Genomic DNA, 16,915 nt, shown 5'->3' with positions numbered 1-16,915 from the left:
TAAAAACCTGTTTAAAGGATGTATTTGGCTGTTGCCTTTCCATATACTGTCTTAATGTTTCAATTTATATTCTTCTACACAGAAATGTTCTGTAAGTGAAACTCAAACCTGTGTTCAGTCAGAAGTTCCAGCTTTATGATTTAAGAAGGCAAAATAGTACAATAACCATTTTGCAGTGGAAAAACAGGTTGGAAATGTGGATTGAAGATTTAGTAAAGTTCGTGCCCCTTGTGCAAAAAAAAGTTCCGCTAGTAGCGAAACTACTTGTTCTGTTTGAAATGCGTCCATTGGTACACATAGACTGGAATACAGTAATGTTCCGAATCAGTCCTGCAGTAATAACTGACTGTTGCCAGAAAAGGTATTTCTGCATTACACAATTCCTGCCTTTCCTTCCCAATATTTTTAAGACAAAAGTCCAAATTAAAAACACAACCCAGATTCTACATAGATAATCTCTCAAAACTAAAAGTAATTGTAATTTATTCACTCTACTTATGATTAATTTCACAATATTTTTGTCTTCTAAATATTCACTCACACTATAATTGACTTATAGCAAGGCTTTGGCTTAACAGATAACCAGGCTGAACTGCCTTTGGCTGGATACAGTGAGGCAGATGTGGGAAGGAAGTGGTACAGCAACCAGTTTTGAGGATAAATTAAAGACTGTGGCTTTCCATGCCTGTCGTTTGTCATTTGTGATCTTCCTCTCTGGAAAAGTCAGATGAATACAGCTAATTGTTCTCCACAGCTGGAAAACATCTTGAATATAAATATCTCCCAGATTGGCATTGATGAATGTGTGACTGCAAACTGCACTCATAGCACCGGCTGCATCAGCAAGCATGAGCAGAGTCATGTGCCCGCAATAACCACAGCTGGAAGCGTTTCACTGGTGTCAGTGACAGTGCTGAGTAGCGCCCTGTGCAGCTGTGCAGCTCGGGAGAGCCCTCGTCTCTCCTGCTCTTTGTACCGGACAAACCCTTGTCTCAATGGTGGCACGTGTGTGGATACTGACTTGGGCTACAGGTTGGTAAAGCTTTGTCAGGCGTAAGGGAAAACGTTTCGAATGCCATCTATAAGGAGGAGGATGGGAAATGTGAGGAGATGGCATTGCATGTCTTCTCACTGTGGTGATCTGAGTGGGTTTTGCCGACAAACCTCTACTTAAGTTCGTCATAGTCTCCAAGAGGGCCTTGGGAGATTTGCAGGTTGCACTAGTTCCCTTAAAGTCACCCTGCAAAATGTTCATGTTCTGTGCGGCCTACATTAATATTATTAAACATTTTAACTGTGTCACTAACCTCTTACTCGTGTTCCTTGCCTCTTTTTTTTTTCCCCCTTCCAAAAAGGGCATCTCATAGACAAAAATAGTATGAAGATGAAAACAAGATGGGACCGTAGTAGCTCAGAATGAGCCTGGCACCCTTTTAGAAGGCAAGCCCTAAGCATGTTTGCTTAAAAACAAACATCCCAACATAGGAAGGCAGAAATAACTACCCAGCAGCTCCTGAGAGCAAGGGTTGTTCCTTCTCGCACTGAAGCTGCAGAAGCCCTGGACGTGGTAAAGGTTTAACCAAGTCCCAAATTGCTGCTCAGATGTAACCAACCAGTGAAGTTTTGCTGCCTGGAAATATTGTAATGCTTGGCCATGTTCTGCCACGTATCACTTGCTCGACTTTGAGACTCTTGAACTTTTGCTCTCTTTTCACTATTTTTTATGGATAATCTTTTTTTCCCCTGACCCGCTTCTCTCATTCTGCTCTCGTTAGGTACTGGCAAACTGTGGGAAGCAGAAAAAGAATAGGTGCCCAGCTGTTCTCCCTCTCTGTCCCCTTTCCCATTTCCGTTGCTCCTTTGGTTTCTCTCTTACAGTTTTTGTTAACTGTCGTGCTTTGATTGCTGTTTGTTCATACCTGAATCACTAGAGCGTTAACAAACAATGAATTAACCCTGAACACCTATTTTTCCTTGTGTAAAGGAAATAAATCAGTCAGTAGCTTGCAATAAGAGTGAGGTTATCAAGATCTGTGACTGTGACCCCTTTTCTCACTTATTTCTGAGTGGGCTAAATAAACTTCTTCTGCTTTCTTTTGCCTTCTTGCAACCTTCCTTTGGTTTCCCTGTCAAGATTATATAGTCTTTTTAACCAAACTGGTAACTAGACATAGTGAAAAGCTGGTTTCTTCTTTTGCCAAAAAGATGAGAGGTTTTCATGTGCTTTCTGTATTACAAAAGCTTGATTATTTATTCACAAAATTATTCTTGCATAGACATAGTATGATTTAGGACTAAAGCTAAACTGTGTTTGTACTAAGAGAACAATAGGGAACATTTTGTGACAGAGGTGCTTTGCTGATGCTTGTTTAACTCATGCTAGGGCCTAGACAACATGGGCTGCTGTGGCTGGAGCGGGGATTTCTACTGTGGGAAAGCCCTTAGTGAGTTCTGCTTGGATGGTGCAATTTTCTTTCTTTCTTTCTTTTCCACAGATGCAAGTGTCCTGCAAATTTCCATGGACCAGATTGCCAGCAGACAAAACGTAGCTTCAGAGGCCATGGTTATGCCTGGTTCCCTCCTCTTAAGCCTTGCTTTGAGAGCCGTATCTCCTTAGAGTTTATCACTGAAGTGGCTGATGGCCTTCTGTTGTACCAGGGACCAGTAGCACGAGGGCAGCCTGGAGAGATGGAAGATTTCATTGCCTTAGGTTAAAAACTTAAGGAATATTTTGTTCTTTGTGTTTATGTGAGTTGGGATTCTACTTACACTTTACACTTTTTAAAAAAGGCTTGGAAAATTATTCTCAAAAAATGAGGAGAATACAGAACAATTTGCCAGGATTCCCGGTTTGTATCTTGTCACTGTACTAGAAGCTTCATTTTTTAATTAAGTTTCTTGCTCTGTCTAAAGAACTTCTCAAACTGAAATCTAACTGACATTGAGTTCAACTGGGTTAGTATGGGAACACGGTTAATGCTTACCTAATAAGTCTTTTCTTTGCAGAGCTCTCCGGTGGTGTCCCGTCGCTGACTGTGAGCCACAGCTCTGGTGACCTTTTCCTGCAGCTGTCACAAAAAGTTAACGTTGCAGATCGCCACTGGCATAATATAAAAATTATAAATGATGGAAAGGCAAGTGTAAATAGGGACAATCCTGTGGAAGCACTATTTCATGTACCTTCAGTTATCCCTTCGGAATCCTCTCTCACTTCTTTAGAGCTCTTTCTTCAATCATTTCATCACCGCAACAATGCGGATTACAGTTTATCAACTCAGACTTCCCTTTAATCTAAGGCAATGAGTCAGGACAAGGCCTTGACCAGTCTGGTCTAACTTTGAAGCGAGCCCTGCTTTTTTGGGTTTAATGATCTTGTCTGGTGGTTAGACCACAGACTTGTGATAGCCCGCAGAGCTAAATGCAAATTTGTTCCTGGACTGATGGAGTGAAATGTCCTTTATTTCTCTGAGCAGGAAACTCTGGCTCACTTTAGACAGATACACTTTTTGTGTAGGGGGAATTTCTTGCTGATACAATGCTGGTGAAGGCAGCAGCTAGGCTGCCTCTTCCTCTGCCGCATAAGCCAAGTTGGGGGTACATCAGGATCTGGGATGGCAGCCTGCAGAAAACTCCCAAGAAAATGCTGTCTTCTCTTTACTGTGCCAGTGACTTGGCCTACACATGATAAAGAGACAAGTCTTTTTTTTTGTCTGGTTCCTTAGTCATATGCCACGTGCAATAACTTTCCAGATTAGTGCATGGTAGTGCTTTATTATTTTAATAAGCTTCCCTAGCCTTTAATTTCTAGTTACTGTCCCCCTTTCTGCTTACTGAAATAAAATATGTAATTAAAATGTATCACTGTCTCCTGATGCAATGAAGTAATGTCTTTCTCTAGAAAGTGAAGCTGATTCTTGACCACTGCATAAACGTCTCAGTTAGAAACAGTGGCAGTATCAATAAGAAGATCTCCCAAATGGATCTGTCTACCTGTGAAGCCTCTGAAGAGATTGTGGGAACTCAGAGGTAAAAAAAAAAAACAAAAAAAAAACCCAACAACACCACCACGAACTGGAAACATAAGCCCTGAAAAGGGCTAGGAAAAAAGGGGAGGGGAGATGAGGAAAAAAATTAAGCCAAGTCTTTGTGTTTACATGTCACTAATTCTTTTTTTCCCTTTCTTCCTCTCAGAATGGGTAGGCTCTTCAGTGGTCACCAGCCCCTGCAGCTGGGTGGAGTTAAGAAGACTTTTCCTCACCACAATTCTCAGAGGCACTTCCGAGGTTTTGTTGGCTGCGTACGCAATGTCATTGTTGATAGTAAGGTAGGGCTGCTAAGACCAGTCTTGGTTTTACTGATGCTAACTGCAGACACGTGATGTGGTACTTCTCTTGCCTATTCTAGGTCTATGATTTAGAGCACCCTGCAGAGTCCTTGAACAGCGCTCCTGGATGTGTCCTGACAGATGAAATGTGTAAGAGCTCTGGGGTGGCCTCCTGTGGTGTCCATGGCAAGTGTGTTGGTGGTTGGGATTTCTTTCACTGTGACTGTTCCCCAGGATATGCTGGACCGGCATGTGACAAAGGTACTGTAAGTTCTGGGGGGAAATTAATGGTGAGAGTCTGTGGGAACAGGCATCAAAACATACTGCTGTAAACTTGCCAGGACTTTGAACTGAGTAGCTTAACAATACCATGCTGCACTCTGGATGTGATTTAGACCTCCACGGATGTAAAGATCTTTCTAACTCTTGTTGGCTAAAGATAATGTCAGAGATGAGGCTCTTGATGAGGACTGTTTCACTTTGTGGGGGAGGCAAGTGGTCAGATGGGTTGTTTTGTATTCCTTTTACATCATCTTATTTCTCAGTGATGAACGATGAAACATTTTGCTTTGATATTCTTGCTCTGGCTGTACGGATCACAAAGAGAAGTTTAATGAACATGGTACTATTTGTCATCCTGTGGAGGTCATAAGAGTGACTAGATGCCAGCTTGGGACATGGCAGATCCTGCTATGTTCTCTCTGTGAAACGTGGGGACGCATCCCTCAATTCCCCTAGGCCCAGTTTTCCATCTGTAAAAGGGGGATAATTGCACTTCCCTCGGTCCCTGGCGTGAACTCAAGGTTGCAAAACACCTTTAGACCACAGCAGTGGGTTCGTGTGAGGACGTAATATCAGACTGGCTCCAGCACATGCGCGTTATCCTGTACAAATCGGCGTGAAACGTTCATCAGAGAACAAAAACATGCAAGGGTGGATAATGAAAACCTCAGAGGCATTGTAAAAAAGAGCAAAATTTTAGCAATTCATAAATTTAAGAAATACATTCTTTGATGTGTAAAGTGCTCCCAGCAGCCCAGGGCCATGTTCAGGGCATAGGGGCATACGCTTGAAATTGGTTCCGTCCTTCCTAATGCAATATGTTCAGCAACTCTCCACACAGACACGGTCGTTGCTCTGAGGTGCATGTGAAATCAGATGTGCCTTACAGTATTATTGGGATTTTACCTGCCCTGTGTCAGTCTTCTCCCTCTGTGTACAAGGTGCAAACGATGGGGTTGGTTATAACAGCCTGTAATCAACGCTTGCGTCCCATAAAATCTGGGGCTCTCTGCAGTGTTTGAAGAGAATTAGCCCCCTGAGTCCTGTAATCTGAATAAGCTGCAGGTGAAGATGAGCAGCAGGGATCAGCTGGAAAGGGCCATGTGCAGCTATTGTTGAGTCACTGTGTTGTGATTAACAGACATGACTGGTGGTGTATTGTGCGTATCTTTTCAACGTAATAACGCTTAGATTTCCTTCTTGTAGAGAGAGGAATAATACCATTTACAAGGAGCCACACTCATTCCTCCTTTCTCCATCTCTCACACAAGACTGGAAAGGTGACATTAAATTCCTCAGAGGAAGCTCTGTCTGTCCACTGTGGTGAGGATTGAGAGGACCAGAATCATAATTGGCTTATTCTGAGCCTGGAGCCTTCATTGTTCAGAGTGTTTATAATGGCTACATAAATGGTTACTATAGATCAGTTATTTATATTAATGTTTTGCAGACAGATCATACCGGTCTATAAAAGTCTGCCTAGCTTTAAGTCTTATTCTGTTCTGCAGTATCTTGGGGCGCTGGTTCACAAGCCCAACTGCTTATTTGAGACAGCTGTATTGGTTCCTACCCCGCACCTTGGTGGTAGAAGCCAGTTGCTCAGGAACCAATTACTTAAAATCCACAAATCACATCCTGATGTATAAGGAGAACTCAGGTTAGTTCCAGTTTCTTCTAATAAGTTGGGCTGTAAAATGCTGGTGTTCAGCTGATGTTTTATCAATGGGTGAGCCTTGCTTGCAGGAAGGAGCAGACAGCTGGGGACAGGAATCACTAGAACATCCCAAGAAAATCCCTGTCTTCTTGTCAGCTAGAGCCTGTAGATGCAGAGATAGTGAACAAAAAAGAACAGTGGGCAAGGAAGAGTATAAGGAGATAAGCTAGAGAAGAAAATACCCTTTAAGAAGGAAAAGGATAGGAAAAAGAGTGAGAGGAAAAGGGAGTGCAGAGATTAAGTCTCTTCGTCATTTGATATTTCATATCTTGGGAACCAGACTAAGTGCCCCAGCACCTATTGGGCACTTTTTGGACTTCTACTTATGTGACACGGTCCTCTGATTAGCTGTTGGTAACCCAACGTTCTTCCTGTCCAGTCACTCCATGACTACCTCAGAGTATATCTTTATTTGGTAAGAAGAAATTTCTTTTTCCAAATAAGTTGTGCCCAGAACAAGCAGATCTAGGATTGCTGTCAGGGAATGAGACTGAAATGAGTGTCTGCTGCACAAGAGCGCCAGGGTCTTTTTGGTTTAGTCATATTTGGTTTACCGAAAGGGTGTACAGCATCTTCATCCAATTCTCTGCTGGACAACTTTCAGACGGAGTCCCCAGGATGATGAGGAAACAGTGAATGTCAGTGTGTTTTCCTTAGTTAAGATAATAAACAAACACTGACTTAATCTCTCTTTCTATTAAAAAAAAAAAAAAGTTACGGATTCTGACTTTTGACTCTGTGCCTGCCCCAGGGCTTTCTTTTGTTCCAACTGAAATGGAAAGAAAGGTGCATATTTTCTAACAGTAAGGGTTGCTAACCACAGGACTAAACTACTGAAGGAAACACGAGGTTCTAAATCTTTTTGTCTTCAGATCAAAGCCAAATACTTTACTGGAAGATATGTTTCAGATTTAAAAAAAAAAAAAAAAAAAAAAGATTATTGGGCTAGTGTAGGAGTGATTGAGTGAATGTGCAGCCTGTGCAGGCAGAATCTTAGAGACATTAACACATCATCCTTTTATGCCTAAATTCTGTATTCTTGGCTTGTTCTTTTTCTCTTAATTCCCTTGGAGGGAATTTCCTGTTGGAAGCAGGGAGTGCTTCCCGTGACGCTTCATTATGTTGTTAGAGTTTCTTAATAGCTAAAATTCTGACATTCAGAATTGGTAAATTCTTAAGCTGAGGAAATCTGTGGGAGCAGGAAGTACTGAGATTTCTTGTTTGTGTGTTGTGTTTAGCACTTCCAGAATGGGCTTTTGGAAGGGACAGCTGGATCCATTATGAGCCGAGAAGCATTCTCACTGCCCAGAGCACTCACATCCAACTGATGGTGCGCACCCGGATCTCCCACAGCACCCTCCTCAGCTTGGCCTCTGCAGATGGGAATGGATACATCCGACTGGAGGTGATCAGTCCAAAAGCTATTCTATTCAAGCGCTCTTAATCTGTCACAGAGTAGCACAGTAAGAGAAGAAGATGCATTTTCTGATTAAAGACACCTATTCCTCAATGTAATAAAGACCAAGAATTTTCCACGTGAGAAAAACTGCTTTCATTTGTGTTGTCCTTCTCAGAAATAAAGCACAGCCAGAACAGTGTTTCTTGGCTGCAACAGAATGTAGTAATAGCTTTTTGTAGCACAAGTTCTAGCTGCAAAAAGTGCAGGTTAGTGTATGTGATACACCTGGAGTGGGAAAGTGTGTTGTGTCTTGCTTGCCTGTTGAAAAAAAGCCATGTGGATGATACTAGCCAAATAGAGGCTAACTATTGCAACTATAACTGGAGGGTCAGCTAGGAAGACTTAAGAGATAGAGATCAACAGATAGAAGACTGATGAAAAATCTCATCTTATTTAGAAGAGAGAAGGCCCTGTAGGTAAGAGAGCTGGTAATTCCTAGACCTGCACTTTGTTCTTGTGGGTTTTATCTTGCAATACAGCACCTTATTGCACCTTTAAAAACAAGAGTGCTATTTGTATTTAAAACTGAGGTCTGTTTCTTGAGGCAGCCCGCTGTCATAACATTCAGATGTGCATTTCTATTGCGAGTAAAAGTTTATCATCTTGTTTTAGGTGGTTGGGGGTTCCTTCAGTGTAAACTTCAGCTTGGGAGACAAAAATTACTCTCTGAGGATGAGCACCTTACGTATAAACAATGGCCAGTGGGTTCTGCTGACCATGGAGCGCTACAACAACGAATTTACCCTGCGTGTTAATGACGGCGGAGGTGATCAAGAAGTGACCTCTGTCTTGGGTAGAAACAGATGGTTTGAAATGGACAGAGTGAGCGTTGTGCTAGGAAACCGCTTTCCCAACCGTTCAGAGAGCGATTTCCAAGGTAAGTGATATGATGAGTTTGCAAAAGGAGGGAGTTAAAAACTGCCAGTAGAATCTTCAGGGGTATTGAAGAGTCTAAAATCCAAGTAAGAATTCCCATGGAGACTGCTCTGCCCATGAAATCCCACCTCCTCTACTGGGGAATTCAGAGCTAATGTTCTACTCTCCATTTGCTGTTAAATCTGGTCCTAGGGAAGTTGTGAAATTTCCTGTAGGTATTCAAAAATAGCATTTCAGGTTTTTATTTCCCATGCCAGAGGCCCCAAGCGGGGAAGTTATGGTGGGAACTCCACTCTCTTTTTGACTGGGAAGAGTTTTAAGGAGCAGACGCAACCTTTTCTGGTAGGAGGGTAAAGATCTGCAAGGCGTTTCACAGTTCTCCCTCCATTTCCTCCAGTGGAGGTGCTGGGACTTTGAGACTGTGGCTCAACAGAAGGCAGCTTTTCCATTATGTTACCTTTCATTCAGTCCCACTTTTATGATTATATTTTGAAATGTTGATTAATTTAATGAAGGTGTTAATGGTTCATAGAACAGTTCTGCTAAATCATTGCATTAGCCCAACCAGGCTGCCCTGGAGAAGCACCATAGGTCTGTAAATCAACCAGGGCACTCGAACACATGTCTTATAGCTCTTCTGAAATAAAACTGGTAAGTGGTATAAGGTCCTATGTAAAGGTTTTAAGTTTTTCAACAGTGCAGCATGCTTTAAGGTCTCCTGCCTGTATGTCACGGGCAAGGCTTGAGGTGTGGAAGTTGCTAACGCAATGTATTTCTCTGTGCGCTCCCCTGCTGTGGTGCAGGTTGTATGCGTGATGTCCAGCTGAACGGTCAGCCGCTTCTCGTGGAAGGCAAAAGCACAGAATTTGGCTTAATTCTAAGGCGACAAGGTATCACGATGGGATGCCATTCCACTGCCTGCAGCAGCCAGCCCTGTTACAGCCCTTTCTTTTGTGTAGACCTGTGGAGAAAATACGAATGCCGGTATATTAAGCTTTTGTTTTCCCTGGGGTGATTGGGAAGCTCTTTCTTTCCACCTTTGGTCAGGCAAATTACTGTTAACAGTGAAAATCCTTGCTGCTGCTGGTTAGAAGGGGTGTCTCAAGGACAAATCCTACTCTCCATCTCACCCCCCCATCACAGCCAAACGTGCTGTTTCCTGTAAGGTCTGGTATGGAATCTATTTGCTTCACCATTTTTCCCCATGCTGAAAAGATGACAAGCCAGTGAGGAAACGAAATACTCTGAGTAAAAGGTGGATTGCAAAAGCCTTAGTCTCTATTCCTCTGTGTGTATGTATATATACACACACCCCTACATGCACATATGTATATATATGTGTGTGTGTGTGTGTGTGTGTATATATATATATATGTATGCACACACACAGAGTAAACGTGTCAAAATTAATAATACTCTGTATGAAATAGTGAGCTTTTCAAAATTAGACTGTCACAAAGCTCGTTTCTAAAACTGGCTGCCCAAGATCAGAACCAGAGCACCCCAGCCTGCTACCTTGTTCAGTAAGTTTCTTGGAGAAGATCCAACCTTTGAAGAAAATTACCAACGTATTAAAATGTGCAAATGAAAATATAGGCATTTTTGTTCAAAAAAAGCGATCATGCAAGACTGGGAGAAGGTGCTTTTACCACTTAAATTCCTCCAGAATTCAGCGAGAATTAGATGAACTTGTGTCATGGCTAGAGATAGGAATATCATTTACTTTTGGCACTTCTGAGGCCTACTGAATCATTGGTGAAAGAGACTGTGAGATGGAAGAGAGAGTCTTTAACATGCCTTGGGACACTCCTCTCTCCAGTGCACTTATAAAAGAACAATTTAAAGACACTCTTCCATTTATTCACTAGTACTTCCTCTTTGGAGAGCAGAAAGCAGGTCTTGTGCTCCTCAGAGTGTTCCTGCATTGCCTCTCCAATTTCATATCAGAAGAAAACACTTTCTCTGCAGGTTGCCTTTCAGAACTTCAAAATGGGTCGTTCCCAGCAGGGCAATGAGCTGTTTTTCCCAAAGGTGCAAGTGAACGTTATCAAGCTTATACTAAGTGCTTGCTAGCCCTTTTTCCTCTGGTCTCAGTTATCCATTTCCTGTTAGAGCTTTCAGACCCATCTGTAAATAGAGTTAATCTGCTCAGAAGCTCAGAGATCTGTGAAACTTTTTCATACGTTACCCGGACAGGGAAAGCAGAACATAGGTTCACATCTTCCTAAGCCTACTAGCTTGCTATGTTAAGAGTTTACCTCTGTTTCATGCTATCGATGTGGAAGTGTGATTTGCCTGAAAAGACTTTAATTGTTATTTTTAAAGAAATAGATGAAAGCAACAAACTTGGCCCAAAGAAACATACAACTCCAGGTGCTTCTCCTGCTTAAAAAGTATCTTGTGCTTTTTTTGTTCAGGTGTCCGGCTGGGAAAGTAGAAGTGATTGATAACCTTACAGGGCTCAGACATTGTACCTCTTCACCTTGTGGACACTGGACCTGTAGGAATGGGGGTACCTGTGTGGCCCAATCCCAAGACAAGACTATCTGCCAGTGCCCCGATGGTTACAAGGGAAGATGGTGTGAAATGAGCCAAGTGAAGGCAGGAAGACCAATTGGACTCAGCTCTGGCTCTATTCTGGCAATCAGCATGTGTCTTCTCGTCTTCCTAGGTAGGAAAGCAAGTTTGTTGGCGGGGGGGGAAGGAGGAGGGGGGTCATCTTGCACCTTGCTCTATTGAGTCAAGTCTGCTTTACCTCTTGGATGTGACCGGTGTTTTACCTCTTCTGGAGATCACCAGTTGGGGTTCCTTTGAGGATGCTAAGAGATAGGCATCAGCACATGGTTAAAGTTTACTTGCTTAAAGCCAGTTCCAGCAAATTTAGAATTTTCCTCTTCCAGAATCATTTATTTTCACTCCTTCTTAAACAGGGGCGTTCCGTCTGTGCGTGCAAATCCATGTGCAGCCATTTCCATCTGAAACTTCCACCTGCCCTGAACCCTTACATGTATATTAGGTAGCACCTACAACTGGTATGTGCTGTTCACGTGTTAGGAAGGCAGAGAGCTTTCTCTAGAGAGTTTATGACCTCTCTGGTTTTGAGAATGAGACAAGCTTCATTAAGAATGAGGAGCAGAAAGAAATGTTCAAAATGTGTCCAGTTTTAGATGCACTTTGGTTGAAATAATAATATCCCATAAAATTACATTTTTCCCATATTGGTAATGAAAAACTGCATGTACATCTCAGAATAGTAAAGATTCTGATGATTATATTGCACTTGTAACCTTCATTAAAAGTGTTTTACTTACTTTGGGTATCTTATTTACTCAGGATTGGTGAAAGGCCAGAGATTGGCCAAAATGCCTTCTATTTAAATGGATTCCTTTAGGTAAGTAAAATACTCTTTTAATGAAGTTCATGATGTAATATATATAGAGATGATTCTTTACCTTCCTGAAAATAACTTGCTTATACACTAACAATTACGCATTTCTTACCTGGGAATTTGCTTGTAAAATAAGAGTTGATTTGATATCTCAGGAGTCCTATAACTATGACATGTATATGACATATATATGACTATATATGACATATACTTTGTAATATGTCATGTAACAAATATGTGTATCCATTTTTTCCAGCTCTCTTGGTCTCCTACACAGTGTGGAGTCAGTGGGGAAGTTCAGGGTTTCGGAAGGGAGGAATTTACCACATTCCTGAAGAGCATGAAAGCTGGGAGGATGTTAGAGAAAATGTCTTCAATTATAATGAGGAAGGAGGAGGAGAACGTGACCAGGTATGATGCAGCTGCAGTTCAGTCTTTGCAGACCACACCTCTCCTTACCTTCCTTTCCTAGACTTTTAACTTTTTTTTAATTGCCCTCACCCAAGTGTTTGTATTTTAACTAAAACACTCTTGAGTGGGAGGCTTCTGTTGCAGTCTGATCTGTACTTTTCACACTGGTCAAATGTGGCCACCTTTTAGGGGGCCGCCCTGGGGACAGCATAGTACCTTGTACACAGCATCCTTGGTTTAGCTGAAGACTATCAGCATAGCATTTAAAGGAATGTGGTATGATCTGAACCTGGCCCTCTGAACTAGCCCCTCTCTTTTCCTCAGTTTGTAGAAGACTCACAGAATCTGGATTTGTGTTGCACTGGGTTTTAAAATATTTTTGGGAACGTGCTTTCTTTCATGTTTTTTCTCTCTGATATTTGCATTCTTTTTTTCCAGAATGCATATGATATAGATGAACTGAAGAAACCTCTCCAAAACGTTTCCCACTTCTGCTTGAGGGCTGCTGCTCTGCACTGTAGGACAGCTGGTGGCCCAAAGAGAGACTCACTCCCAAAATGCGCACATCGAAAACAGTCATCAGCAGCTGTTACCAGTGTTCCACATTTCAAGGAATATGTTTCTCAGCTCGTCTGGAACGCAGACAATGATCTACGGAGTCTTCCAGCTGACACTCTTCATTATTACTGCTTAGAAGGGCGATGCTCTCTAGCAGGGAGCCTTAGTTCCCTAGACTCCGTTAGTGGTGATGAAGATCTAAATTATGATTGCCTCCAAGAGTGGGGGCCAAAGTTTGACAAGCTCAGAGAACTCTATGAGCTCTCAAATGAACGTCTGTGACCAGAGCTAAAGGAACTCTCAAAACATAGCCATGACATACGGAGACTTCTTCTAAAAATATGAGGTTTTTTATATTTAAGCTAAATCAATTAAGTTATTTGATGCAAACTTTTAGTAACAATAGTATGAAATACTCAGTTTTCCCAGAAGTAACAAACTGAACAGTCTCTTTATATGCACTGTATAAATAGATATTCAAAGATAGAAGCGCAAAGGCTTTTAATGTATGAGTTCTCTTGGAAACTTTGAAATGTAGGATTTGTATCAAATAGCATTGTAATATCCCTTTTTATTTGTGTAGACCACAGTGAATTACTAAACTGTCTTGGATGCAAGAACTTGAATTACTGTCTCCCTAGTATAAATATGATTCCTTATCATGTGGATGGCAATGAGTGGGGCATTTTTAAAATTGCATTCATTTTAGACTGTGAAGTCAACTAGGAAACACTTTAAATTTATGTTTCTCTTCTCAGCTTTTGTCTTCTAATTCTAATCTCTCCCGACATTACACACGCTCGCTCACTCGCTTTTACAGGCTGCCCAACCCTGTGAGACTTTTTCTCTACAATCTCTTTCTCTAATTACCTGTGGAGATGGGAAAACAGCAGAAAGATCAAATTATCTTAGCTGTGAATAGCGCTTTGCTGTTGTGACAGTTTTAATCTTAGAAGTGGTGGTAAGACTTGGAAAAACATTTCTATTCAGTAAGGTTTTATTTCTGACTTTCCATTGCATCTTCAACCGTTCTTCAAAGTCTATAGTTGTAAAAGAAGAGCTGATAGCAAGCTGAAGAGAAGTTAGGAGGAATCCAGGCAAAAGTTGGAACTGAACTCTTTTCAGTCAGGGTAGTTATTGTAAAAGTTGGAGTCCTCCACATATAAAGCGTGGGAAATCTGCCATATTCCTCTTTGCTTCCTCCTACCCTTCCCCTCTCCCCCAAAAATGTGCGTGGTTTGAGCATGGGATGGAAGGAGAGTCAGACTTCTGAAATCTAATGTTGACTTGAACACTCATCTCTATGGCCATGGGTAAATCACTTTAAGACGTTCTTCCTCATTCTCTGTCCCTTGTCCTCTCCTTGTCCCCCTTAAATCCCGGGATATTTCCCACTGCAGAGGGTGATGTGTGAATCTTAGTGCTTACAGAGTGCTTAAAAGCTCTTAGATGCTAAGGTTTTTTAAATTGTTTTCTCCTTAGTAGTTTTTAATTACTAGTACACCATGATATACTGCACATTTGTTTTTTGTTGAACTCTTGACAGTTCCTTTGATTTCTAAATACTGTTTTAAATTGAGGCCTTTCATCACTATTGACCATTTTGCTTGGTGTGAGAAATGGAAATGTATATTAGTTTTGTACTTAGAAGGAAGATTTTGAGATACTGTTAGAACAAATGTAGTTTGCACTGAAAAGAGCTTGAACAAAAACACTATGTGAACTGAATTTAAAAATCTGTGTTCATTTCATAAAATGACTTATATAAACAACATTAAAATAGCAATATTTATCAGAGATTTGGACCAAAAGAGTGACTCGGACTTCTTTGTGCCAAATGGGCATTGATTTGTTCTTATGAAGTCATAAAAAATAAGTATTGTAGCTATCTAACATATTACTGCATCTCACTTAATGTACTTTTTCCCTGCTTTCTAAAGAAGTATGATCTTGTAAGAAATTATAAAATCTGTTATATTCTGGGACATTATATATATTCTGCTGCAAATGAAATCTACTGAGCATCAGAGCATCAGTAAGGTAACTGAGTGTTGAACTCTTAGAAGATTTTCATTAAATGCATATACGTTTTTAGCACTCTTTATTAAATTGCCTCTTCTGAACTTGATATCAAGTGAGGCTTAGCATAATTATCCTCTGGGTAAACTCTGTCTCTTCCAAAAGAGAGTAATTGGTACAACGTGCTACCAGTGATGCTTGAGACAGGCTAACTATTGTCACCCAGAGGATTATTTTACAATTCGTCTTCTGAAGCCTGCCATTTTACATATGAATGCATATTAAACATTAACTTAGGAAAGCTGAAGGAGCAGTTGATTTTTCCCTCACATCGCTGAAGACACAAAGTAACCTGGCAGGACAGAAGCTAAGAAATTGCAATGTAGTCTGGACACTTAATGGACTTCTGTCTTCATGATAGATGAGAAAGAGGAAAGCCCTTCTGCCTCATTAGGCCACGTACTGCAAAATACAGAACATTTCCACACAGCAGGTAACTATCTAGTTAGAGAGTTGAATATAATGGATGTCTCCTTTTCGATTAAAAAAGGGAATTTTGTACCACAAGGGACATTTAAAGCGTCAAGAGATTGGAACAAAACATATAATGGCGTTTACAAAGGTATGATTCTGTGTGCGCACGTGCGTATGTGAGAATGATATGACCGACCATGTCATTTACTTCTTTCCCCTTGCAGGATCATTGTGTACCACGAGTGCCTGTTAAGTGGCAACTGAGAAAGGGCCATACCAGGCACTCGTTTGGGACAACATGTCTCGCTCCACTTGCTGCAGAAGTTGTGGTTGGTCAGCGAATGAGTTAAGTCCTGTAGGAAAGGAAAAGCAGCCCTGTCACTTAATGCAATGACTGGGGCAAAAGAGATTTGCAGTCTGTGTCTTCACTGAAAACTTGTTATACAGCCTTTTACTCTTTTCTTGGTAAAGTATTTGAGAAATTCAACCAAATGGCTGAAGTAGTTAAAACCTTCAGCTATTCATCCTGCTTCTATCCCAGACATTGTCATGCTAGGAACAGGGATACCCGAAAACCTTGGGTATCGGGTCTTGGCTATTTGCAGTTTAGAGCCTGGCATAAACAGATGTGGACTATGTAAATGGGGATTAAGCAAGTTTACATCTAAAGCGTAATTCCTAGGTTACTGATGTTTAGTTTCACTGAGCTTTCCAATAAACTGCTTCAGCATGAAGGAAGAGTTTATCAGTAGTAATTCTTTCAGCTACTAGAGTATCTAAAGCACTGTCAAAAACTGGAGATAAAATCTCTCTCTGGCAATAAGCTGAGGATACCTTTAATGACCCAGACCTATTACTATACATTTTATCTTCTGACATAAGGTAATGAAAGCCTCATCTATTGAAGCCAAAGGGGAAGGACTTGTGAAGATTTTGCCTTATCTCGAGAGATGCATCTTTAATCTGATAGCAAGGCATGGGAGGATGGCTGAAGACAGGAACGGGTTGCCCAAAGAGGTTGTGTCAGAACCTGACTGGACACAGTCCTGGGCAACCTGCTCCAGCTGACACTGCTTGAGCAGGGAGTTTGGACCAGATAGTCTCCAAAGGCCCCCTTCAACCCCAGCTATTCTTTGATTCTTGTAGGAGAAAGAGAGGCACCACTTCCAGGGTTAGATACTTTGGTTTTCCTGCAATTACTGTTCCTTTTCATTTTGGGAGATGTTATACTAGAATACTGACGTAGTATGATACTTTTCATCTAAATAATTGCAGGCTTTCTTACGGACGATTACTGGACTGAATCTCTTCGCATTAGCTGACCTCAAGTTAATCTGTACATGTTTCTTTGTAGTGCTTGAGCATTCCTCAAACTCCAAAGGAGAAATTAGTATTATCTTATGGTAATGG

At 41.3% G+C, this 16,915-nt stretch overlaps 1 protein-coding gene across 2 annotated transcripts in view; it reads left to right on the top strand.

Annotated features, from left to right (window-relative positions):
* The window catches only part of LOC104144853 (neural-cadherin-like), a 57,827-nt gene extending 41,658 nt beyond the window's left edge, over nt 1-16,169 (top strand). For both annotated transcript variants that reach the window (XM_068933007.1, XM_068933008.1), the window contains 12 exons: nt 755-1,032; nt 2,496-2,710; nt 3,007-3,134; nt 3,899-4,026; nt 4,192-4,324; nt 4,405-4,585; nt 7,559-7,725; nt 8,392-8,656; nt 9,459-9,639; nt 11,073-11,326; nt 12,300-12,454; nt 12,893-16,169. In XM_068933007.1, the coding sequence (XP_068789108.1) occupies nt 755-1,032; nt 2,496-2,710; nt 3,007-3,134; nt 3,899-4,026; nt 4,192-4,324; nt 4,405-4,585; nt 7,559-7,725; nt 8,392-8,656; nt 9,459-9,639; nt 11,073-11,326; nt 12,300-12,454; nt 12,893-13,294 (2,487 nt within the window). In that variant the 3' untranslated portion in view covers nt 13,295-16,169. The remainder of the gene's footprint in view (nt 1-754; nt 1,033-2,495; nt 2,711-3,006; nt 3,135-3,898; nt 4,027-4,191; nt 4,325-4,404; nt 4,586-7,558; nt 7,726-8,391; nt 8,657-9,458; nt 9,640-11,072; nt 11,327-12,299; nt 12,455-12,892) is intronic.
* The last annotated feature ends 746 nt before the right edge of the window (nt 16,170-16,915 follow it).

Source organism: Struthio camelus, chromosome 2, assembly GCF_040807025.1.
Source record: "Struthio camelus isolate bStrCam1 chromosome 2, bStrCam1.hap1, whole genome shotgun sequence".
Taxonomy (NCBI): Eukaryota; Metazoa; Chordata; class Aves; order Struthioniformes; family Struthionidae; genus Struthio; species Struthio camelus.
The sequence above is the reverse complement of the archived record's forward strand: the minus strand, read 5'-3'. Positions and strand labels throughout refer to the sequence as shown.